Source organism: Rattus rattus, chromosome 11, assembly GCF_011064425.1.
Source record: "Rattus rattus isolate New Zealand chromosome 11, Rrattus_CSIRO_v1, whole genome shotgun sequence".
Classification (NCBI taxonomy): domain Eukaryota; kingdom Metazoa; phylum Chordata; class Mammalia; order Rodentia; family Muridae; genus Rattus; species Rattus rattus.
The window spans coordinates 98433664-98461113 of NC_046164.1; the positions used below are offsets into that span (position 1 = coordinate 98433664).

A 27450-nucleotide genomic window follows, 5' to 3' on the forward strand; every position below is an offset into this window, starting at 1 on the left:
GGGTGTTGAGTAATCAAGACATTCTGAGTTAGTAAGACCTAATCTTAACCAACCAACCAAACAAACAAACAAACCCCTGAAAACCCAAACCAACCAAAGCCCTCAAACTAAACAAACTCAAAATAATCAAAAAACATAAAAACCTTCAACCTAATCCAACCCAAACCAATTAATAACAACAAAATTCTGAAAAAGCAGACTAAATATCTAAAATGCTCATTAAAATACTTTCATAATAGACTGGGGATTCGGCTCAGTTCATAGCATGCTTAGCATGTAGAAAGACTGAGTTTGACACCTAGCACCATTTTAAAAAGGCATGCATATGATCCTAGTACTTAGTAGGTCAAGGAAGGAGGATCATACGTTCAAAGCCTTCCCTAGCTATAGAGAGAGTTTATAGGTAGCTTGGGTTAGAGACTCTAGCTCAAAACAAAACAGAACAGAACAAAACAAAAACCAGAAGATGAAATAGTACTTACTTTTAGCTGAGAAAGGTGATACATTTACCAAGTTTGGTTAATTCTATAATCAATGTACTATCCTATTTATTCATTTCTTAAGGATGAAATATAAGAATAACTCTAAATTAGAACAGCCCCAATAGCCTATTAATCTATTAGGCTCAGGAAAGTTTAAGAATACAGATAGTTAACAAGCAATGCTCTTTCAAGATGACAAATCAGTTAATACTAAGTTTTCTAGTTTCTAAAAATGGGAATACTCTGGTTAATAGTTCCATATTAAAATTATCTCACAATTAAAAGTAGTATTAAAGCCTTTCTTTTTTTCCATAGGAGATTTTAAAGATTTTATTTATTTTTTATGTGTCTATGTGTATGTTATACACTTGAGTACAGGTAACTAGAGGTACAGGAGGCACTGGATTCTCTAAAGCTGGAGTTAACAGGCAGTTGTGAGCTGCCTCATATGGGTGCCAGGAATCAAACTTGGGTCCTCTACAAGAATAGTACACATGCTAAACTGCTGAACCAAATCTCCAGCTGTCACAGACTAAAACCTTTAATCCAGGGATGGTGATGTAGTTCAATGTTAACAACACTTGACGTTATCTAGGAGGCCCTGGGTGTGAGCTCCAGTACTACAAAACAAATAAACAACCTGGATTGTTGCTATTCTATACCTCATGATACTGATGTACATGCTTGCCGTAGCAGAATTCATATTTCCACCAACCAACACCCTAAAGGAAAGAAACAGATAAAGTTAAACACAGAGAAGGAAGACTGATATAACAATGTCACATGATAGTGGGAAGTATATAAAATTTTTATGATTTATAAAATCAATAGTGTGGTTTAAAATGAAAACAACAAAACCAAGACAACCTGTTCTATACAGTGAGTTCCAGGATAGCCAGGGCTATATGTGAGTCTCTGTTTAAAAAACAAAACAAAACAAAACAAAACAAAACACCTTTGAGTGTATTTTTATTTACACTGATCTTAAGAGTCAGAGCAAATGCTATCTTTTAAACATAGTGCAAGTTTGAACTCTTGACTGTTACATTACCAAAATGTGAGAAATAAATCACTAATGCCCATTCTAACCATCAACCAAAATCATATAAGACTGCCATAGGGAATGTCAAACTTTTATGAAAGAATATAATTAGTGGGTGTGGATGAGACTGTAGAGATGTGTATGTGGGGGTATGGCTACACAAGGAAAATGTCCATTGGTGATGGCATGATCTGTGATTTGTCTGTAGGTACTTTTGTTTAGTGCTCCTAGGCCATGGGTTGGGTAACTACCACATGTAAGGTTGTAAGATAATAATTTAAATTACAGTTTCACTTTCTTACCCCATGAAAGCAGTAAGAACCGCTTAGGAACTCCTTTATGAGCTGGTCATCTGTCAGCTTGGAAATGTGGGTTGTTCCAACAGTGAGCACTGGCTGAGAGCCAACAGCAATAGGTTTGTGAATGGCTGGAAATCTCTCTTCTTTAGCAGATGACAAATCTTCCTACAATTAAGCAGACAGACATGTTTATGAGTTTTATCACGTTTTCTAGTTACAGCTTGTTATTACTTTAAAAATCAAATGGAAATTTAGAAAAGTTTTTTTCTCCACTTAATTTTAATGTTTTAATAAAGAGGAACTTTGTGATAATAGTGACAAGTCTAGAAAAATGTTAGCTTTACCTCCAAGTATCAGGTATCTGGCATACATAGGGAAAATTTACCTTTAATGCATTTTTATCTTCCTTTTGTCAAGTACTTTGGGACTTACTAAGATTTGCATCCTTACATTTAGTTTTCTAGAAGCCCTTAAGGGTAAAGCTAAGGTAACAAGTAGGGTGAAAAGGAGTTGGCAGGGAATGAATAGCATCATCAGTTGTAATTACTTAAATGTAGCTAAACTAGTTGTTGCTCTGGAGGAACCTGAAATTTACTCAAGTAGATCCAAAGTAATAAGGGAATTCACAACTATAGACTTGTAAAGGAAGGGCAGATGGAAAGGACTTTGATGAAGATTTGATATATGAAGACTTAACCAAGAGAAAACTCATGATCAACTCTTGAAAGGTGAATAATTGTGACATTTGTATATATAATTGTGACTTAGGTTTTTGCTTTGTGTTTGTGTGTATATATTCATGAGGATTTGAAGAAAAGACCCATTAGGGGAAATATAATATTTAAAGCTAAAGAGATCATCAAACATTTTTATGGTGGGAACCTAGCTAAGAGGTCTGGATATTGTCTTGCAGGTATTAAGGAAAGGTAGGAATGTGTAGTGTGTGTGTGTGTGTGTGTGTGTGTGTGTGTGTGTGTGTGTGTGTGTGTGTCTGTGTGTGTGTGTAGAGAGAGAGAGAGAGAGAGAGAGAGAGAGAGAGAGAGAGAGAGAGAGAGAAACATGAATGAGAATCTATGCATGCATGCTTGAGAGCAATAAAGGATTGAATCTAGGTCCTCACAATATGCACTCAGGTATACTCCCAGTTCCAAATGAACATAGTTTTAAGTCATTACTTTAGAAGGAATTTCAGAGGCAAACCTAAAGGTAAATAAGGAACTGTTGTAATCCAGGTCAGATTGACAGAAACCTAAAGTGACAAAGTTGGTGTGGAAAGGAAATGTTATTTGTCAACAAAGTTAATAAAATAAGATCTGATGGTTACCTGAATACTGACTCTGAATGAAGAGGAAATAAATTTAAATCAGTATTGAATAAATGAGTGTATTGATCATAACTGGGTGGATAATTTACAAAACTTGAGAAGAGTTTCCTACTAATTTACAGTGGATATGCTGTTTCCTTTTTCAGTTGATATGGAGGTTGTCACTTAATAGAGTGTGATTCTTTTTAATCTATTTCAGCTTACAGGAATCCTTGCATAGTTATTCTCTTAGAAACCAATGACTACTCTTTTTCATAAAATCAAAACAACAAAGGTGCTTTTTTGTTTTGTTTTTAATGGACACTAGCCAGATGTGGTGGCGAATGTTTCTAATTCTAGTACTTGGAAAGCAGAGGTAGGCGGTTTAGGAATTCAAGGTTATCTTCGGCTGCTTGGTTCATTAGAATAGTTTGGGCTATAAGAACTCCTGTACAAAACACAAAACAAAAGAGAAAAAAATAAGGCTAATGAAACTTCATATAATCCTATTCACACTCGAAGCCTATTGACAAACTATCTCTTGACACTGTCTTAAGGTAAACATTAAATGTAAGGGATACAGTCCTAAGTCCTAAGGGTAGGTCTCATAGATTAAATTAATAACCTAAATATACAAGACCCATATCAAGGTTAATGAAAAACAAACAAACAAACAAACAAAAAACCAACAAAGCTGCAGGGTGAAACCTGCAACTGAACTATGAGTTAAAGATGGCAAAAATGCAAGCATGAGTTTACTGCTTCTTTTGATAGGGCAGTCTTTGTTACTTTTAGGGTAAAATACTCAAGTTAGAACAAAACATCCGGGTGTGGAGGAACATGCCTTTAATCTTAGCACTTGAGAGTTAGAGGCAGGCAGATTTCTGTGAGTTTGAGGCCAGCGTGGTCTATAGAGTAAGTTCCAAGATAGTCAGAACTTGAAAAACCAGAAAAATAAAACAAAAATGCAAAAACAAACAAACAGACCCAGAATAATATGTGCTGGACAGATGGCTCAGGTTTTTTTTTTTTTTTAAAGATTTATTTATTTAATGTATATGAGTACACTGTAGCTGTCTTCAGACACACCAGAAGAGGGCATCAGATCCTATTACAGATGGTTGTGAGCCACCATGTGGTTGCTGGGAATTGAAGGCAGGACAGCCTAGCTCAGTTAAGAGCACTGGCTACTCTATCAAAGAACCTGGGTTCAATTTCTATCACCCACATGATGGCTCACAGTTGTCTGTTAACTCCAGTTCCAGGGGTAACTCTACTCTCTTCTGACCTTCAAGAGCACCAGGTATACTTGTGGTGCACATACATATATGCAAGTAAAATGCACATAAAAAATAAAAAGGACAATTGCTTCTGTTCTTGTCTAAGATAGGACCTCATGCAAATCAGGTTGAAAGTTCAAACTTGCTTCAAAGCTGAGAGTGACATTCAATTCTTGATTCATCCCATGTGCTGGGATTATAGGTGTGTGTCACAATACCTATTACAACAATAATTTTTGTAGTAGAGTTTGGAAAAATCCATAAGTAGACTCAATAATCTATTAATCTCCCTATCAATATACTCCCATAGGCAGAAGATCAATAAAATTCTCAGAGCTAGATTTGTATGTTTGTGAAAGGGGAAGAAAATGGGTGCTGAAATTTGATCCAAATTTAAACAACATGCTAATATACATTTTAAGGCAGCAGTTTTCAACCTGTGAGTCTCTACCCCTTTGAGAGTCGGGGTGGTGGTGTCGCATATTAGATATCCTGCATATCAGATGTTTACATTACAATTCAAAACAGTAGCAAAATTACAGTTATTAAGTAGCAATGAAATAATTTTATGACTGGGGAGTCACCATAACATGACGCAACATGAGGAGCTGTATTAAAGTGTCAGTGCATTAGTATGGTTGAGAATCACTATTTTAAGGCAATTGTCTCTTGCCATTATGGCACGTGTAGGTTGGAGCCTGCAAAGGCCTTCAGAGGGATCCAGCTCCCTTGGAGCTGGAGTTATAGGTAGTTGTGAGTCACCTGATGTGGTGCTGGGAGTGAACTCTGAAAGAACAGGAAGTGCTCTTAATTGCTGAGCCATTTCTCTAGTGCTACCACGCCTGGTTTTCATATACACATTTTTATTATTTATTAAGCTTTTTATTTAGTATGTGTACATATACGTGGAGGTCAGAGGGTGACTTACAAGAGTTCATTATCTCCTTCTACCACATAAGTTCTGGGAATCAGACTCAGATCATCAGACTTCGTAGCAATTACCTTTATCCACCCAGCTACCTCACTGACTGGTCCTGCTTTTTTCAGACAGCATCTCACTATGTAGCTTAGGCTGGCTAAGAATTCACGGTTCTCCAGCCTTAGCCTCTTGAATACTAGGATTATAGGCAAGCACTATCACTCTTTCTATTTTTTTTTTCTATTTTTTTTTTTCGGAGCTGGGGATCGAACCCAGGGCCTTGCGCTTGCTAGGCAAGCGCTCTACCACTGAGCCAAATCCCCAACCGCACTATCACTCTTAATTTGCAAAGCAGTTTGAGTAAACTCATTTTAAAGTCCTGTTAGTACATAGTACTATTAAGGGGAAGACCAAGGAGAATTGCAGCTATAATCTTTTAATATAGCACTCAAAAATCAACCAGAATTAATGCTGACATTACTTTTTCCTTCTATCAGATTGACATATTTTCTGGTCATTTCTCCACAATGAACCCACTGATAATTTTATAAAAGGTATTGAAAGGAGGGGCCAAAGAGATGAGGTTTCTTTCTTTTCCACAGGACCCAAGTTTAGCTCCCAGAACCCATATCAGGTGGCTCTGAATTACCCACTAACTCCAGCTCCAGGGTATCTGACATCCTTTTCTGGACTCACCCCACACACATGGTATACATACATTTAAAAAAAGTATTCAAGTATTTAGATGCTGGAGAGATGACTCAATGGTTAGGAGTACTGGCTGCTTTCACAGAGCACTTGGGTTCAACTCCAAAGACCCACATGGTGGTTTGGATCTGTCCAGTTCTCCAGCTCTAAGGGACCAATGCCCTGCCTGTTCTGGCCACTGTGTGCATACAATGTACAGACACACATGTAGACAAAACACCAATACACACAACAATTTTTAAAAATATTAAGAAGAGAGAAAATACGCTTTACAGATAAGTTAAACTATTTTTAAGTACCCATAGCATTCCAAGTATTATACAGGCAATTACAGACCCCAGAGTAAAGAAAGCCTAGTTGCAATGCAATAACTATATATGAAATAACCACTTCATTTTTGCTATGTGTTATAATAAAAAACTGAACAAAGTACAAGATCACAAAAGAGAAACAATTCTCTTTTTGGTAATGATCCTGGCTCCAAAATAAGGACATTGGAATTATGTCTTCAAATAGAAGTAACAATTATGGAGTGAAAGGAAGGAATTCCACAATATAATACAAAAAGAAATGTAGTCCATTCAAAGGTAGGAAAGCCATGGTGAGCATGGACCTTTCAGTAAACTTTATGTCATTCAAAATGGCCGAGAAGCTGGGGTATGCTTATAATTCTAGTGCTTGGGAGGTGGAAGGAAGGCTATCCTCAACTATATAATGAATTTAAGGCCAGCCTGGGCCATATGAGGTAACAAAACAAATTCTCAAAACAGTAACAAAAACAAACTAAACTTCCAACACTGAAAACAAAGCTCCAGCTAGTACATGTGGAATGGTGATTGAAGACAAAGAGGAAGAGCAGCTTTACAGCTTTACTCTTTGAGAGATACTTCACCTAAAATGTAGATCATGTTACCCACCAAAAGATTCAACACATAATCAGATATGTGGAGTAGAAAGCAGATTTATAAGAAGTCTGGAGTTTTGGTCCTAGGAAATAATAAGGTTTGGAATTACCAACAAAACAGATTTGAAAAGCATTTAGGAGAGAACAATGATAGCCCTTAGTGAATCCTTAGAGATAAATGAAGATAGGCAAGGAATGACTTAGAAGCAGGCATGGCAGAGGGATGTGGACTTTTAAATTTGAGGCCAACATGGTCAGAATTGTCAGCTTCAGGCTACCAGCTCAAGAGGAGGCCCCAAAACCTGACACCATTACTGAAGCTATGGGGCACTCACAAAAAGGGACCTACCATGGCTGCTCTCCAAAAGACCCAATGAGCAGCTGAAAGAGTCAGATGCAGATGTGCACCCAACCAATCAGCAGAAGCTGCTGACCCTCTGGTTGAATTAGGGAAAAGTGGGAGGTAGCTGAGGAGGAGGGAAACCATGTAGCAGGACCAGAAGTCTTGATTAACCTGGACCCCTGAGATCTCTCAGACACTGGATCACCAACCAAGCAGCACACACCAGCTGAGATGAGGCCCCCAACACATATACAGCAGAGGACTCCCAGGTCTGGGTTCAGTCAGAGAAGATGCACCTAACTCTCAAGAGACTGGAGGCCCCAGGAAGTTTAGAGATCTGGTGTGGGAGGGACATGCTTGTGGAGACAAGGGGAGGGTGTGTGTGTGTTGGGGCTGGGGGTGGGGATGGTGGGGAGGAGGTATGGGATGTAGAACCCTTGGGGGTGGACCCAGAGGGGAATAAAATCTGGAGTATAAAAATTAATTAATTAATTAATTAAATTAAAAAACAAAAACAAAAACCCAAAATAAACAAACCAACAATATTTAAGCTTTTTTGGTCAGTTGGATAGAGAATTGATTTGTATACTCCATGGAAAAAGATTGTCCAGGAACTATGCCTGTTTTAGGCACAGTACTTTAAAAACAGGGGGAAAACCAGGTATAGTGGTGTATGACTTTAATCCTAATTCTTGGGAGGCAGAGGCAGCTGGATTTTTGAGTTTGAGGCCAGACTGATTACATAGTAAGTTCTAGGACAGGCAGGGCTATCAAGAATCTTGCCTCAAAATTAGAAATAAGAAAGAAAGAAACCAGTGGAGAAGATACAGGCTTCAAAAAGGCCATAAAAACAGAGTGGGATATAACTGAAATTGTACGGAAGAGGGAAGAAGTTCACAGACATGGTTAAAGGAGAGTGACAGACAGAAGTGTAAAATGTAGGAAGTAGACCTAGGGCTGTTGTCTTTTTTAAAAAGCTTAGTTGAAACAACCACTAAAAAATTAATAGGATATTATATATGAAACTGGAGAGAGAGATCTGCAATTAAAAATCACTTACTACTTTTTCAGAGACCTGAGTTTGGTTTCTAGAACTCACAGGGTAGCTTTTAACTTTCTGTAACTTCCAAGTTCCAGGGTAATACTTTATTTTACCCTCCATGGGTACCAGGCACACACATAGCATTCATATATATGTTTAAATAAAATTCTTATAAATTATATAATTGTGACTATAAAAGAATGTTAAAAAAATTCTGTATAAGTTTGCATTTCCTCAGTAATGAACAACTGTTCCCCTTGTTCCACATCCTTACCAGCACTTGTTGTCCCTTGAGCTTTAGATCTTAGCCATCATGATAGGTTTGCATTTCCATGATGACTAAGGATGCTGAATATTTCTTTAAGTGCTTCTTGGACATTTGAGATTCCTCTGTTGAGAATTCTCTGTTTAGGTCTGTATGCCATCTTTTTACTTGGGTTAGTTGGTTCCTTGGTGTCTAGTTTCTTAGGTTTTATATATATATATATATATATACACACACACATATATGTATGTTTGTTGGATGTCAGTCCTCTATTGGATGTAGGGATGGTGATGATATTTTCCTGTTTTGTAGGCTACTGTTTATACTATTGACTGTGTTCTTTGCCTTACAAAAGCTTTTCAGTTACATGAGGTCCAATTTATTAATTATTGAACTTACTGTTTGAGCTGTTTATTGGTGTCCTGTTCAAGAAGTTGTCTTTATGCCAATGTGGTTAAGGCTACTCCTGATTCTACATGCAGACATAGAGTTAGACCAGCATCATTTGTTGAAGATGCTTTCTTTATCCAGTGTATAATTTTGGCTTCTTTTTCAAAAATCAAGTGTTCATAGGTGTGTGGTTTTACTTCTGGGTCCACAATATGATTCTATCGATCAACCTTTCTTTTTTTATGCCAATACCATGTGGGTTTTTTTTTTTTATTACTATTGCTCTGTGGTTCAGCTTGAAATCTGGGTGGTGATTCCTCCAGAAGGATTGTTTTAGTTATCCTAGGTGTTTTGTTTTTGCATATGAAGTTAAGAATTGCGCTTTCAAGGTCTGTAAAGAATTCTGTTTGGATTTTGATGAGAATTGCACTGAACTGGTAGGTTGCTTTTGGTAAGAAGCTCATTTTTACTATGTTAATCCTACTGATTCATGAGCATGGGAGGTTCTGATGTTTTCTTCAATTTCTTTCTTTAAAGAGCTGAAGTTCTTGTCATACAAGTCTTTCACTTGTAAAATATCTTGTAGCAAGATATTTTATATTATTTGTGGCTACTGTCAAGGGTCTTGTTTCCTTAATCTCTTTCTTAGCCTGTTTATCATTGTATATAGGAGAGTTACTTCTTTTTTGATTTAATTTTGTAACCAGCAACTTTGCTGAAGGTGTTCATTAGCTGTAGGAATTCCCTGGTAGAATTTTTGGGGTCCTTTATGTATACTATCATATCAACTTTGAACAGCAATACTTTGACTTCTTCCTTTCCAATTTATATCCACTTAATCAATCTAGCAGTTTCTCAGAAAACTGGGAATGGATCTATCTCAAGATCCAGCTATACTACTCCTGGGCATATACCCAAAAGATGCTTTACCATACCACAAGGACACTTGTTCAACTATGTCTACAGCAGTTTTATTGTAATAGCCAGGAACTGGGAACAACCTATACGTCTGTCAACTGAAGAACAGATAAAATAATGTGGTATATTTACAGTGTAGTATTACTGAACTATTAAAAACAATGGCATCAGGCAAATGGATGGAACTAGAAAAGATCTTCCTGAGTGAGGGAACTCAGACCCCGAAAGACAAACATGTACTCACTTACAAGTAGATATTAGCTGTAAAGCAAAGGATAACCATGCTACATTCCAGAGTCTCAACAAAGCTAAATAACAAAGAAGGCTCAAGAAGGAATGCTTGAATCTCACCGAGAAGGGGAAAAAGAATAGACATCCTGAGTGGACAGGCAGGGGGTGGGTGTGGAGGTGAATGAGAGGACTGGGTAGGAGTGGGTATGGGGATGGAAACAGGATTGATCAGGTAGGAGGAGGATGGAGGGAGATAGTACTGGGAGAGACAAAAGGAACAGGGTGGAGGGCATCTCTGGGATCAACTAGAAACCTAGAACAATGGAAACTCCCAGGCATCTATGAGGGTGGTCCTAGCTAAGACTTCTTTCAATATGGATCCTGAATCAGCCACTTCCTCCAATCATTTCCATAACCAGGCAAAACTTCCAATGGAGGGATTGGGATACAAACCTAGCCACAAAATCTCCGACCTATAGTTTGTCCTGCCTAGAAGATGTGCGAGGGTAAAGATGGAGCAGGAATGGCCAAACAATGTTTGATTTGTCTAGCTTGAGATCTATGAGAAGGAGCCCACCCTGATACTGTTAATAATACTGTGCTATACCTGATGTGGTGGTTTGAATAGGCTTGGCCCAAGGAGTGGCACTACTAAGTGTGACCTTGTTGGAGGAAATGTGTCACTGTAGGGATGGGCTTTGAGAGAACTTCTTCCTAGTTGCCTGGAACTCAATCTGCTCTGGCTTCTTTTGGATGAAGATATAGAATTCTTGCCTCCTCCAGCACCATGCTTGTCTTGATGATAATGTACTGAACCTCTGAACCTGTAAGCCAGCCCCAATTAAATGTTGTCTTTTATAAGAGTTGCCTTAGTCATGGTGTCTCTTCACAGTGATGGAAACCCTGCAGACAGGAGCCTAGCACAATCATCATCAGAGAGGCTTCACTCAGCAATTTATGGAAACAGATGCAGAGACCCACAGTCAAACATTAGGAATGCTTAAGAAATCATGTAGAAGAGGGGGAGGAAGGATTCTAGGAGCCAGAAGGTCAAGAACACCATAAGGAACTCTACAGAATTAACTAACCTGAGCCCATAGTTGCCCACAGGAACTGAACTGCCAACTAAGGAGCATGCATGGGACTGACCTAGGCTCTATGCATATATGTAACTGTTGTACAGTGTGGCCTTCATGTGGGACTCTTACCAGTGGAAGCAGGGGCTGTCTCTAACTCTGTTGCCTGTCTTTGGGACCCTTTCTCCCTACTGGGCTGCCTTGTCTAACCTCAATAGAAGATGAGCCTAGTTTTACTGCAATTTGATATGTGAAGGCTGGTAGATATCCATGGGAGGTTTCCCCTTTTCTGAAGAGAAAGGGATGAGAAGTAGATGGAGGTTAGAGGGAGATGGGAGGGAAGAACTAGGAGAAGAGAAGGGAGGGCAAATGGTGACAGGGATGTAAAGCAAGTAAATTAATTTAAAAAAAAGATAAAGAAGTCTGAAAAGTGTAAGATAAAGAGTTGATATTATTCAAATAATTAGAATACAAAATTTGAAGTTAATAAAATAAATTGCCACTATAATGCTACCGAAATACTTAACATTCATGGTACAGGTTCTAAAACATGGAAAATGAAACACTGAAGAAGTATAATTAGTTAACTCTCATACCTCTTTATTTCTCCTAAATGGCACCCTCAGTATCTCTTCCTGTTGCTCCAACTGTCTCAGTGTGAGGGGTTTAAATGGAGATCCCGGCAGTGATTGACAGAATATGTCATTCACAGGAGAGGCTCTGAACCTATTCAGTAGGAAAAAAGCATTATGGCTAAATATGAATGCTTTAAAGCACATGTGTACTGTATGTTTAGAATATTAAATGAATATCTTACTTGTACTTAGGATGGCTGCACAAGAGTGGTGTCAAAATGACAACTTCATATTCACAGGTTGTAACTTCAGCTACTGAAAGGATTTCATGCTTAGACTCAGGATGGCATATGTACATCACAGTACTTGATCTGGGTCGATTTTGTTTCAGACTACAAGGTGTACCATTTCCCATTCCCACAGGATAGTAGGGTGTCATCTGACCTTCAATGTTTTTAGTGGGAATCTTAAAAAAAAAGTGTAAGACAGACTTTTTATTAGAAATTTGAGGTGCGTTTGAGGATGGGAAAACATTTATTTTGAAAGAAAATTACATTTTCTTTGTAAACAGAAGAGAAAAAACTCTGTATTTTCTTTTAAGTCAACCCTAACGTTCTGTTTCTTAAATTCTTAGTCGAGCAAATATGTATTTAGGGATGGTATAATACAGGACAAACTAAAATTAAAATGTTAAGTCAATGTACTTTTAAGTGAAGAGTACAAACACATGATTAATCTGAGTTATTCTCAATACTTCTGAAGACACAAACTAAGCTAATGAAAAAAATGTACTATACTAGGCTACTTAGCTCCTTCTTCACTAAACTTGTAGTGAGTGTTGTTTATATTTTATATTTTACAAGTTTCAAGGCTGATTTCCAAGTAGGGCTAATAGTGAAAGAAAAGAAAGGAAGAAAAAACAAAGGAAGAAAGAAAGCAGCATCCTTTGAACTACGTGAATTGCCCTTTTACACAATACTATCATTGTGTAAAGTGTAAAAAGCTATCATTTGATGGACATATATGAAGTACCTACAATATTCATAGCAGCTTTGCATTGGGCAGAGGTAAAAGACAGTTCCTATTCTTAGACTCTATTTTTATAGCCTGTGTAGGTGGGTAGCTTGTTATTTACATGTACATTTTATCTGTTAGTCATAAGAGATGAGGAACAAGTAATTAAAAATGCTCTTATTACCAATGTTTCCAATGCTACATAGAAAGCAACACCATCATGCACTGAAATGATGGACTGGTATCTTAGCATCCTTCTCAGACACATAAGTGATATTATTTTCCTCTAAGTGGAAATTGAGCTCAGGGTGTCACATATGTTAGACACTGTTCTACTCCTGGGCTATAGCTTCACTCTTCCTTGTTGTAATTGTTTTGACATCACACTTATGTATTTGCATACATGTGCACATGCAGCTCTGTGTGTATGTGGAAGTCAGAGGACAACTCTCAGGAGTTGGTTCTCTCCTTCTGCTATGTGGAAGGTAAAGAGTCTAGGAAGTCCTTGAACTTGTGACCTTCCTGCCTCAGTCTTCCAAGAAGCTAGGATGACAGTCCTGTACCAATTCACTTAGGTATTATTTAAAAAGTAAATAATAGGATTACAACATTACTTTTTGAGACAGGGTCTCACTTATGTATATAGCACAAAATGGCCTGGGCTCACAGAAATTTGCCCACCTCTGCTTCCTGTGCTGCAATTAAATGTGTGAGTCATCATGCCCAGCTGGTGATGTATCTTTCTACAGAAAACCCAGCTGTCATATATTTGTGAAATTTATCTGTCCTCTTCCTTGTGGCATTATACCAGGAACATATATGTAGCTTTTGTCACTAGGGTCATACCTAACAATGAAGTGTGAAAACTTAACACATCACTTGCCTCATTTGACTTCTCTTTTTCTTTTGCTTGTTCTGTGGAAACAATGCAAAAAAATAATAATAATCATTCATATAGCATGAACAATCACATCTATACAACTATAAAAACAACTGTGTTTTAAAATCAGTTTTGGAACATTAAACTTATTTTTAAAGAAGGTGCAAATACTACAAGATTATTTGCTTTGGGATATTGGGTATTGGATTGGGTATTAGATCCAGGACCTCATATGTGCTGGGTGTTTTTACGCCCTCTTCTTAGGTCTGTCTTTCTATTATTAAAGTTAGTGTCCCCAAAATGGCTTTCTATGAAAGACCTGAGTTTGGTTCCCAGGAATGACATGGTTGAAAGAATGATTCTCACAAGTTTTCCTCTGACTCCTTTATGCATGCAGTGGCACATACCTTACATAAAACTGTAGTAATAATAAAGTTTAAAAAAGAAAATCACACGATATCCAAAACCATGTTTTCTTTTCTTTCTGAGTCAGTCTCATGTTGCCTAAGCATATAGGTCTTGCTATGGAAAGCAAATGGCCTTGAATCCCTTTTCCTTCTGCCTCTACCCTCCAAATGCTAGGATTACAGCCATGTCCACCATGTCAGGACTTAAATTTTAGTTTGAACTTAAATGTTAAACCAAAACCAAGTGGTACTATCATCATTGTAGAGACTAACCTTTTTCATACAGAAGACTCTTAGCCAACATATTCCCAAGGTAGTATTCGTGAATATTTACTTTCTACATTAAAAAAAGATACAGTAGTTTACAAACATATTTCATTTGCTATAACTTAATACCATTATCATATCAATATCATTATGAAATTTCTCATTTTATGTTTTATATTTAAAGAAAAACATACTTGGCCAGTTTCTTTTTCTTCATGGTACTGTCGAATATGTTTCCCATGACATACTTCATAAGTCCAGTAAGACTCAATCTAAAAAGACAGGTATGTTTTAAACACACAAAAGCCATATACGTCAATTGAATTTTACCTGAAAATTTAAGCATCTGGGCAGATTCTTCCTGAAATCTGGAATAAATTTTTATGAAGTGACACATAATTACGCCACACAAAATGCAAAACTTGTGAAGTGTATATGGTTTCTGCTAACAGGCTCTGTATGAAGATTAAGTCAGAAATAGAGCTAGAACATATTTAGCTCTGTAATAATTAACTGGCTTATTTTCTACATAGCTTAAAAATAGCGATTAGCATTTTATAATTCTATCATGCAAAAAAGCTTTCCATTGAACTCCACAACAAAGTAGTAACTGTATATTAGTGTACCATATAAAATTTAAATAACAACATACTATTTAAGCAATAAGATCTGTGCCTAACTTAAAACTCAACATACCCTAATGAAGGAAGAAAAGACCTACTGACTGCTAGAGAGTTACTTTCAAATGCACATAAAATACTCACTCTGTAGGAACAACTGCTCTGTTTAAATAGTGGTTCCAAAAGCTCTCTTGGATTGGGGCCTTTGTAATCCTTTTCTTCTTCCTAGAAAAAAAATAAGCTTAACATACAGTTTTCCTAGAACTTTCCAACTCTGCTGTTTGGGTATTGATTCAATGGTTAAACTATGAGTGCTTGGAAATAAAAAAGAGTCAACAACTTTAACAAGAACCTATGGGATGTCACTTCTTTCAAATAAATTGAAGAATAAAGTATGAAGCCACAGAAAAACCTTCTATAGCATTTCATTCTCCTTTTAAAAAGGTTCTTGCATCGATAAATGGGATCTCATAAAACTGAAAAGCTTCTGTAAGGCAAAGGACACTGTGGTTAGGACAAAACAGCAACCAACAGATTGGGAAAAGATTTTTACCAATCCTACAACAGATAGAGGGCTTATATCCAAAATATACAAAAAAACTCAAGAAGTTAGACTGCAGGGAGACAAATAACCCTATTAAAAAATGGGGTTCAGAGCTAAACAAAGAATTCACAGCTGAGGAATGCCGAATGGCTGAGAAACACCTAAAGAAATGTTCAACATCTTTAGTCATAAGGGAAATGCAAATCAAAACAACCCTGAGATTTCACCTTACACCAGTGAGAATGGCTAAGATCAAAAACTCAGGTGACAGCAAATGCTGGCTAGGATGTGGAGAAAGAGGAACACTTCTCCATTGTTGGTGGGATTGCAGACTGGTACAACCATTCTGGAAATCAGTCTGGAGGATCCTCAGAAAATTGGACATTGAACTACCTGAGGACCCAGCTATACCTCTCTTGGGCATATACCCAAAAGATGCCCCAACATATAAAAAAGACACGTGCTCCACTACGTTCATCGCAGCCTTATTTATAATAGCCAGAAGCTAGAAAGAACCCAGATGCCCTTCGACAGAGGAATGGATACAGAAAATGTGGTACATCTACACAATGGAATATTACTCAGCTATCAAAAACAACCACTTTATGAAATTCATAGGCAAATGGAGGGAACTGGAAAATATCATCCTGAGTGAGGTAACCCAATCACAGAAAAACACACATGGTATGCACTCATTGATAAGTAGCTATTAGCCCAAATGCTTGAATTACCCTAGATACACAGAACACATGAAACTCAAGATGGATGATCAAAATGTGAATGCTTCACTCCTTCTTTAAAAGGGGACCAAGAATACCCTGGCAGGGAATAGAGAGGCAAAGATTAAAACAGACACAGAAGGAACACCCATTCAGAGCCTGCCCCACATGTGGCCCATGCATATACAGCCACCCAATTAGATAAGATGGATGAAGCAAAGAAGAGCAGGCCGACAGGAACCAGATGTAGATCTCTCCTGAGAGACACAGCCAGAATACAGCAAATACAGAGGTGAATGCCAGCAGCAAACCACTGAACTGAGAATGGGACCCCCGTTGAAGGAATCAGAGAAAGAACTGGAAGAGCTTGAAGGGGTTTGAGACCCCATATGAACAACAATGCCAAGCAACCAGAGCTTCCAGGGACTAAGCCACTACCCAAAGACTATATACATGGACTGACCCTGGACTCTGACCTCATAGGTAGCAATGAATAGCCTAGTAAGAGCACCAGAGGAAGGGGAAGCCCTTGATCCTGCCAAGACTGAACCCCCAGTGAACGTGATTGTTGGGGGGAAGGCGACAATGGGGGGAGGATGGGGAGGGGAACACCCATAAAGAAGGGGAGGGGGAAGGGTTAGGGGGATGTTGGCCCGGAAACCAGGAAAGGGAATAACACTCGAAATGTAAATAAGAAATACTCAAGTTAATAAAAAATAAAAATAAAAATAAAAAGGTTCTTGCAGAGCTGGGGCTTCCCACAGCCTGCAGACACAAAACCTGCCTGCAGAAAGCTGGTCTGCCAGGAGTGCTCTCCCTCCTAAGCCCACAGCCCACAGGTGAAGCCCCACTTTCTACCCATTGACTATGCAAGAGGAGACACCCTGGGAGCACTAGGGCATGGGAGCCTCAGAGCAGCCTAGGACAGGACCCTTCTAGTCACCATCTGTGCCCAGAGTCAGGACTGTTCCATAGCCCTGAGACACAAAACCTACCTGCAGAGAGCAAGTCTGCCAGAAGCACTCTCACTTGAGAGATCACAGGCTCACAGGCCCACAGGAAAGACAAGCTCCACTCAGAGACAGCAAGATCAACTAACATCAGAGATAACCAGATGGCGAGAGGCAAGTGTTAAGAATCTAAGCAACAGAAACCAAGACTACTTGGCATCCTCAGAACCCAGTTCTTCCACCACAGCAAATACTGAATATCCGAACACACTGGAAAAGCAAGATTTGGATTTAAAGTCACATCTCATGATGATGATAGAGGACTTTGAGAACAACATAAATAACCCCCTTAAAGAAATACAGGACAACACAGGTAAACAAGTAGAAGCCCTTAAAGAACATCCTTTAAAGAATTACAGGGGGGTTGGGGATTTAGCTCAGTGGTAGAGCGCTTGCCTAGCAAGCGCAAGGCCCTGGGTTCGGTCCCCAGCTCCGAAAAAAAAGAACATGAAAAAAAAAAAAAAAGAATTACAGGAAAACACAACCAATCAGGTGAAGGAATTGAACACCACAATCCAGGACCTAAAAATGGAAATAGAAACAATAAAGAAATCACAAAGGGAGACAACCCTGGAGATGGAAAGCCTAGTGAAGAGATCCGGAGTCATAGACACAGCATCCCCAACAGAATACTAGAGATTGAAGAGAGAATCTCAGGGGCAGAAATTCCATAGAAAACATTGACACAATAGTCAAAGAAAATGCAAAAGCAAAAAACTCCTAACCCAAAACATCCAGGAAATCCAGGATACAATGAGAAGACCAAACATAAGGATAATAGGTATAGAAGAGAACGAAGATTCCCAACTTAAAGGGCCAGTAAATATTTTCAACAAAATTATAGAAGAAGACTTATGCCCATTAACATACAAGAAGCCTACAGAATGCCAAACAGATTAGACCAGAAAAGAAATTCCTCCCATCACATAATAGTCAAAACACCAAATGCACAAAACAAAAGAAAGAATATTAAAAGCAGTAAGGAAAAAGGTCAAGTAACATATAAAGGCAGACCTATCAGAATTACACCAGACTTCTCTACAGAGACTATGAAAGCTAGAAGATCCTGGGCAGATGTCATATAGATCTTAAGAGAACACAAATGCCACCCCAGGTTACTATATCCAGCAAAACTCTCAATTAACATATATGAAGGAACCAAGATATTCCATGACAAAACCAAATTTCCACAGTATCTTTCCACAAATCCAGCCCTACAAAGGATAATAGAGGGAAAACTCCAAAACAAGGAGGGAAACTACACCCTAGAAAAGCAAGAAAGTAATCTTGCAACAAACCCAAAAGAAGATAGGCACACAAACATAATTGCACCTCTAACAACAAAAATAAAAGGAAACAATCACTATTCCTTAATATCTCTTAACATCAATGGACTCAATTCCTCAATAAAATGTCACAGACTAACAGACTGGATAAGTAAATAGGACCTAGCATTTTGCTGCACACAGGAAACGTACTTCAGTGACGAAGAAACTACCTAAGAGTAAGAGGCTGGGAAAAATTTTTCCAAGCAAATGGTACCAAGAAACAAGCTGGAGTAGACATTCTAATATTAAATAAAATCGATTTTCAACCAAAACTTAACAAAAAAAGATAAGGAAGGACATTTTACACTTGTCAAAGGAAAAATCTACCAAGATGAACTCTCAATTCTGAACATCTATGCTCCAAATGCAAGGGCACCCACATTCATAAAGTAAACTAAAGCTCAAATAATACATTGCACCACATACATTAATAATAGGAGACTTCAACACTCCACTCTCATCAATAGACAGATCATGGAAACAGAAACTAAACGGAGACACAGTGAAAGTAACAGAAGTTATGAACCAAATGTATTTAACAGACATCTATAGAACGTTTCATCCTCAAACAAAAGAATATACCTTCTCAGCACCTCATGGTACCTTCTCAAAAATTGAACATGTAATTGGTCATAAAACAGGCCTCAATAGATACAAGGAGATTGAAATAATCCCATGCATTTTATCAGATAACGATGGACTAAGGCTGGTCTTCAACAACAGCAAAAACATCAGAAAGCCCACATAGATATGGAAGTTGAACAAAGCTCTACTCAGTAACAACGTGGTCAAGGCAGAAATAAGAAATTAAAGACTTTTTAGAATTTAATGAAAATGAAAGCACAACATACCCAAACTTATGGGATACAATGAAAGCTGTGCTAAGAGGAAAACTCATAGCTCTGAGTGCCTCCAAAAAGAAACTGGAGAGAGCATACACTAACAGTTCAACAGCACACCTGAAGGCTCTAGAACAAAAAGAAGCAAATTCACCCAGAAGGAGTAGTCAGCAGGAAATAATCAAACTCAGAGCTAAAATCAACGAAGTACAAACAAAAAGAACTATACAAAGAATCAACAAAATGAGCTGGTTCTTTGAGAGAATCCACAAGATAGATAAACACTTAGCCAGCCTAACCAGAGGGCAGAGAGACAGTTTCCAAATTAACAAAATCAGAAATGAAAAGGGAGACATAACAACAGAAACTGGGGAAATTTAAACAATTATCAGATCCTACTACAAAAGCCTATACTTAACAAACTGGAAAATCTGGATGAAATGGACAATTTTCTAGAGAGATACCAGGTTCCAAAGTTAAATCAGGATCAGATAAACCATCTAAATAGTCCCATATTCCCTAAATAAATAGAAGCAGTCATTAAAAGTCTCCCAACCAAAAAAGCCCAGGACCAGATGGGTTTAGTACAGAATGCTATTAGACCTTCAAAGAAGAGCTAATACCAATACTCTTCAAACTATTCCACAAAATAGAAACAGAAGGAACACTACCCAATTCATTCTTTGAAGCCACAATTACGCTTATACCTAAACCACACAAAGACCCTATAAAGAAAGAGAACTTCAGACCAATTTCTCTCATGAATATTGATGTAAAAGTACTCAATAAAATTCTTGCAAATTGAATCCAAGAATACATCAAAATGATTATTCACTGTGATCAAGTAGGCTTCATTCCAGGGATGAAAGGATGATTCAATATATGGAAACCCATCAATGTACTTCACTATCTAAACAAACTCAAGGAAAAAAAAATCACATGATCATGTCATTAGATGCTGAGAAATCATTTGACAAAATTCAACACACCTTCATGTTAAAAGTCTTGGTAAGATCTGGAAATCAAAGCCCATACCTAAACATAGTAAAAGCAACATACAGCAAACCACTAGCCAACATCAAACTAAATGAAGAGAAACTTGAAGCAATCCCACTAAAATCAGGGACTAGACAAGACTGCCTACTCTCTCCCTACCTGTTCAGTATAGTACTCAAAGTTCTAGCCAGAGGAATTAGACAACAAAAGGAGGTCAAAGGGATACAAACTGGAAAGGAAGAAGTCAAATTATCACTACTTACAGATGATATTACCATCTGTATACATAAGTGACCCCAAAAATTCCACCAGAGAACTCCTACAGCTAATGAACAACTTCAGCAAAGTGGCTGGATATGAAATTGACTCAAACAAATCAGTAGCTTTCCTCTACTCAAAGAATAAATAGGCTAAGAAAGAAATTAGGGAAATGACGCCCTCGAAAATAGCTACAAGTAATATAAAATACCTTGGTGTGACTCTAACCAAGCAAGTGGAATATCTGCATGACAAGAACTTCAAGTCTCTGAAGAAAGAAATTGAAGATCTCAGAAGATGGAAAGACCTCTCATGCTCATGGATTGGCAGGATTAATATTGTAAAAATGTCCATCTTACAAAAGCAATCCACAGATTGAATGCAATCCCCATCAAAACTCCAACTCAATTCTTCATAGAATTAGAAAGCAATTTTCAGATTCATTTGGAAAAGCAAAAAAAAAAAAAAAAAAATCCAGGATAGTGAAAACTGTTCTCAACAACAAAAGAACTTCTGGGGGAATCACCATCCCTGACCTCAAGCTATATTTCAGAGCAATTGTAATAAAACTGCATGGTATTGATACAGAGACAAGCAGGTAGATCAATGGAATAAAATTGAAGACCCAGAAATGAACCTAGACACCTCTGGTTACTTGACCTTTGACAAAGGAGCTAAAACCATCCAATGGAAAAAAGATAGCATTTTCAACAAATGGTGCTGGTTGAACTGGAGGTCAGCATGTAGAAGAATGCACATCGACCCATTCTAGTCTCCTTGTACAAAGCTCAAGTCCATGTGGATCAAGGACCTCCACATAAAACCAGATACACTGAAACTAATAGAAGAGAAAGTAGGGAAGAGCCTCAAATACATAGGCACAGGGGAAATTTTTCTGAACCGAACACTAATGGCTTATGCTCTAAGATCAAGAATCGGTGAAAGTGATCCCATAAAATTTCAAAGCTTCTATAAGGCAAAGGACACTGTCAATAGGACAAAAAGGCAACCAATAGATTGGGAAAAGATCTTTACCAATCCTACATCTGACAGATGGCTAATATCTAATAAATACAAAGAACTCAAAAAGTTAGACTCCAGAGAATCAAATAACCCTATTAAAAAATGGAGTACAGAGCTAAACAAAGAATTTTCAACTGAAGAATGCCGAATGGCTGAGAAGTACCTAGAGAAATGTTCAACATCCTTAGTCATCAGGAAAATGCAAATCAAAACAACCCTGAGATACCACGTCACACCAGTCAGAATGGCTAAGATCAAAAACTCTGGCAGCAGATGCTGGTGAGGATGTGGAGAAAGAGGAACACTCCTCCATTGTTGGTGGGATTGCAGACTGGTACAACCATTCTGGAAATCAGTCTGGAGGTTCCTCAGAAAATTGGACATTGAACTACCTGAGGACTCAATTATACCACTCCTGGGCATATACCCAAAAGATGCTCCAACATATAAGAAGGACACATGCTCCACTATGTTCATAGCAGCCTTATTTATAATAGCCAGAATCTGGAAAGAATCCAGATGTCCCTTAACAGAGGAATGGATACAGAAAATGTGATACATCTACACAGTGGAGTACTACTCAGCTATTAAAAACAATGACTTCATGAAATTCATAGGTAAATGGATGGAACTAGAAAATACCATCCTGAATGAGGTAACCCAGTCACAAAATACACATGGTATGCACTCAATTTACAGATCATATGAAGCCCAAGAAGAAGTAAGACCAAAATGTGGATGCTTCATTCCTTCTTAGAAGGGAGAACAAGATATTCACGGGAGGAAATACAGGGAGAAAGACTGGAACAGGGACTTAAGAAAAGGTCCAGAGACTGCCCTACCTGGGAATCCACCCATTTGCTGCCACCAAACCCAGTCACTATTGCTGATGCCAAGAAGTGCTTGCTGACAGGAGCCAGATATGGGTGTCTCCTGAGAGGCAATGCCAGAGCCCTACTGATACAGATGAGGATGCTTGCAGCTAACCATTGGACTGAAAATGTGACCCCAATGGAGAAGTTAGAGAAAGGACTGAAGGAGCTGAAAGCGTTTGCAATACCGTAGGAAGAACAACAATATCAACCATCAGAACCCACCAGAGCTCCCAGGGACTAAACCACCAACCAATGAGTACATATGGAGGGACCCATGACTCCAGCCACATATGTGGCAGAGGATGGCATTGTCCAGCATCAATAGGAGGAAAAGCCCTCAGTCCTGTGAAGGCCTGTTTTCCCCGCTTAGGGTAATGCCAGGGTGTTGTGTTGGAGAGAGTGGGTGGGAATGGGAGCATCCTCATAGAAGCAGGGGGAGGCACACTGGGATATGGAAAAGGGGTAACGGGGATAACATTTGAAATGTAGATATATAAAATCAACAAGAAAAATAAAATTATAATTAAGAAAAAGGTTTTCTGCACAATTCTTGTACTTATTTCAGAATTTTTAATTACCTATATTCCACTCACCCCACCCCCCAGGTTCTACCTAGGAGAGTCTTAGAATGGTCTTATTGCAGATAGGTGTGTTTCAGTTCCCTTCCTATTTTTATACTTCAGACTTGAGCCACATGTGTGGCTATATGGGTGGATTTTCTTTTAAGGGGTTTAAGACAGTATGGAATGGCTGCCTTTGACAGAATTCAAATATGAACAAAACTTAGGAAAAGCCCTGAGTTCAGTATTTCTACTTTATAGACCATAAAAATGTAAACTGGCTTAATCAATTCTTCAAGTAGAGGAACTGAGTTTCTCATTGCTTCAGGGATGCACTGCTAACTGTAGCCCATACCTCAGCCTCCTGGCTCTAGACAGCTGTCCTTTATACCTTACTATTTAGTCTCTCCTGTCTCATTTTGAAAGAAGTCATTGCCTTGAAGGATGATTAAGAGTTAGGTGATTTTTAGGATAAAGGGCATGAACTAAGGTAGTGAGAAAGTATAAGGAATTTTATAAAAAATTCTTCATGAAAGAACTATGTTTACATTGAAACCATATTTTTACAACCACCATTTTTATAAAGGAAAACAAAGAATTAGCTTTTCATTCAAAACATTAATAACTAATTCCACCTTCCCTTGTAATTTCATACAAGATCTCACAATGTAGTCCAGGCTGGCCTTAAAGTCATGATAATCCTTCTGCCTGACCCTCTTAGTGTTGAGGAAACAGGTGTGAATATCACATTTGCCTGGTTGCTAATTTTTCCAAAATAAATTCCAAAATCAAAGAAAACAGTAATAAGAAGTTAATATTTTTATGCTACAAGGTTGTTGAGACTCTTGTTACTTAGTTTTAAGGTATAATATGATCATAAGGTTCTAAAAAGCATCTTTAGTGAGAGAGATCAGCAATAATGCATATAAATGTACCTCATCCCCACTTGTCACAAGCGGAAGTATACATTTGTATTTTTCTTTATGTGCAGTTGTCATGATGATGTAATTATCTTCTTTATACAAAACTCCAGTTGTAGGCTAGAAATAGAATTAAAAACATACATTATTTTTTTCAGTTAAAGTGCTTTACCCTGAACACATTCAGTGCTAGTTTGAACAAAGGTTCCTCAAGTAAATTTACCATTTCAACTGAAGATTTTTAAAGCATATACTTAGAGCTAGGCAAAATGGTGTAAACATCTTTAAATAAAGTTTGGAATGTAAAAGAAAACTAATAAGGTAATAGGTTGAAGTTTAAATGCTAATTGATAAGCATATTGATGCTGTACATTGTGGCACACACCTTTAAGCCCACCCTTCAGGCAGTGGCAGGTGGATCTGTTAAAGTTCTACTCTACCTTGGTCTACTTTTTTGGTGGTGCTGGAAATGGATCTAGGTGTGTGCTAAGCGTATGCCACTGAACTATACTCCTAGCTTAAGAGACAAGAATGATCCAAGAATTTTGTCACTGAATACCTATAGCTTCTATCAGCAATCATCTATATCCTTAGGACTTTACAAATGTATTATGACTTTGGCTGGATGGGACACTAGAATATAATGTAAAACAGTTATTTTTCCTACTTGGGGAATATATGAGCTTATCCATAAATAAGTTCTTATAAAAAGAATAGTTATGGACCCTCTGTGCTGAAATACCTTTTCTGAATATATATCAGGAGTCAGCACACTTTGCTGCAATGAGCCAGAGAGCAAATGTTTTATGCTTTATGGGCATTATTGACTGTGATAACTTTGTCACTTTAGAAACAAAGTACAATATGTAAATAAACAGACATGACTATTAACAAAACTATAAAAACATGTAGTTGGCTAGCATAATAGCTATAGTATATTCCTATCATATGTCAACAAAAACTATCCTTAAGTTTTCTATACTATAAAAACAAATGTACATTGCTTATACGAACCTATATATTTTAAGCAAATACTTCACTTAATACAACAGATAACATTTTACTAAAATATTTCTATCTTTTGATACATATTTTATTTTCAGGATTGAAATTTATAATTTGAATTTATAATTCAAGTCTCTTTCCATTTTTCTTGTCTGTAAATCCACTGCCTATTTGGCTTACTGTTAAATATGTCTTTTTTTTCACATTTTAACAATAAAACTTTACTGTAATTAAACCAATACTACTTTGAACCAATGTAATCTTAAATATAAATGACAAATAGGGTAATGTTTTCCCAAAACAATGAAAGAAACAGAAAGGCAGTATTAACTCTTAGAAGTCTGAGGAATATTCCAGGCTTCCTGTCCCCTACATCCAAATTTGAAAAATACCCAAATCCTTCATGGAAATGGTATTGATTTGAATGTAACCTATGCAGTAACCTTCCTTATATTTTAAATCCCATCTAGATAATTTATAACACTAATGCAATATGTTTAATTATGTTATGTTTTACTTTTTATTTTCTTTTGAAGGAATGAGAAGAAAAGCTCTGTATACATTCTGTTTAGACCCAATTGTTTCCCTCTGGCTTTTGTTGGTATGATGAGTTTTTTTTTAAATTCTCTCTGCATGTATGTATGTATATGTATATATGTATGTGTCTGTCTGTCTGCCTGCCCCCCCTCTCATCTATCTATTTATCAATCAATCACAGGGTCTCTCTATGTAGTCCTAGTTGTTCTGGAATTTGTGTAGACCAGGCTGGCCATCAACTCAGAGATCTCCCTGTCTTTGTTTCCCAAATTGTTGACAGCTTTTTTCTAGATATTGCAGGTTGGTCTTGACTGAACTCACTATGGAGGCCAGGATAGCTTTTAATGCACAGCAATTAATCATCATGCCTCAGCCTCCTGAGTCTTGGATTATAGGAATATCCTCCCTTCTCTTTAGAATTTTGATGCTAGGCTGTATCAAGATTCTACAGATACAGAACCTACAGATATGAACATGTAAACCCGACTATCTTCTTTTAACTACTTTGTATTTATTAATTTATTCACTGTCAAATGAAATGTTATACTAATTTTTACAGCATTATACAGCAGAGAAAAGGACTCTAAGGTCGGAGCTTAAATAACTTGTCCAATGTTAATCTAAATGTTAATCCACCTAGATGAAACAGAGCTCAAAGAAGCCAAGCAAGCTAGAGCCATAGGAGTGTGCTTATTACTGTTTTAATATATTTGAGTCAGCTTTTATTATATATTCTAAAGATTACTGATTATGATCAACAGTCCTTGTTTAAAAGGCCATTTTAGATGATGAGGGACAAAGAATTTGAAAGAAGAGCTGTGGGGTCAAATTGTATTTACTTTCTGGAATCTCATATAATACAAGCTAGCTTCAAACTTGCTGTATAAACAATGAACTAAGCTAATGAACTTCTGATCTTTTGGTCTCTACTTAGCAAGTGTTGGGATTAGAGGAATGTGCTACCATTGTGCGTGGAAGACAATTCTTTTATTTTTAGTTGATAAAGACTATTTACTCAATTATTTTTGAGGCAGGGTCTCACCATATAGCCCTGGTTGGTCCACAACTTGCTCTGTAGACCAGGCTGGCCTTGAACTCAGAGATCGGTCTGCCTGTGCCTCCTGAGTGCTGGGATTAGAAGTATCAACCACAAGTGCTGGACTAAGGGCATGCACCTATTTGATAGCATGGATGCAGGCTTCTTATCACTACCTTGGAAGAAGGTATTTGATGCTAAGAGTTTTCATTAATTTGTAAAGCCTACTACTCTTCCCCATAAGGTTTCTCCGTGTAGCGCTGGCTGTCTTTCTCTCACTTTGTAGACCAGGTTAGCCTTGAACTCAGAAATCTGCCTGGCTCTGCCTCCTGAGTGCTGGGATTACAAGTGTGCACATCACCTCCTGGCTAGTCTTCAAAAAAGGGATGCAACAGTGAAAACTTTGTTGGATCAGTGAGTCATGTATTCACTGGATCACAAAGTATACTCGATTATCTTTATCTACACATATTTGGGGAGTATAAATGACTAGAAAAGAGTCAGGTGTGGTAGTGTGTTTATAATCCATAATCCTAGGTTTTGGGGGTGCTGAGGAAGATGGATATCCTCAAGAGAGACCTTGCCTCAACAACAGCAAGACAAATAACTACAACAGGCTTACGGAAAAAATGTGAAATATTTTAATTCAGTATCTGTCTATGCTAGACAAAAGATTTTATCCTAGTTCACACAGCTGCTGAGTTACTTACAAATGTCCAACTGATTCATAAAAATCATCAGCAACCACACGCAAATATTTAATGGAAGGGAAGTGTTAAGACTACAGAAGTATTTGAAACTTTCAAAAGATCAACTATTAAAAGCTTACTTTTGT

At 37.7% G+C, this 27450-nt stretch overlaps 1 protein-coding gene across 2 annotated transcripts in view; it reads right to left on the reverse strand.

Moving 5' to 3' along the window:
* Window positions 1-27450, reverse strand: part of Erlec1 (endoplasmic reticulum lectin 1) — a 39629-nt gene that overhangs the window by 10262 nt on the left and 1917 nt on the right. For both annotated transcript variants that reach the window (XM_032916593.1, XM_032916595.1), the window contains exons 2-10: window positions 24053-24157; window positions 15110-15190; window positions 14540-14617; window positions 14352-14415; window positions 13675-13706; window positions 12020-12243; window positions 11799-11928; window positions 1827-1988; window positions 1145-1204 (exon numbers count right to left, since the gene is read on the reverse strand). In XM_032916593.1, coding sequence (XP_032772484.1) covers window positions 1145-1204; window positions 1827-1988; window positions 11799-11928; window positions 12020-12243; window positions 13675-13706; window positions 14352-14415; window positions 14540-14617; window positions 15110-15190; window positions 24053-24157 — 936 coding nt within the window. The remainder of the gene's footprint in view (window positions 1-1144; window positions 1205-1826; window positions 1989-11798; window positions 11929-12019; window positions 12244-13674; window positions 13707-14351; window positions 14416-14539; window positions 14618-15109; window positions 15191-24052; window positions 24158-27450) is intronic.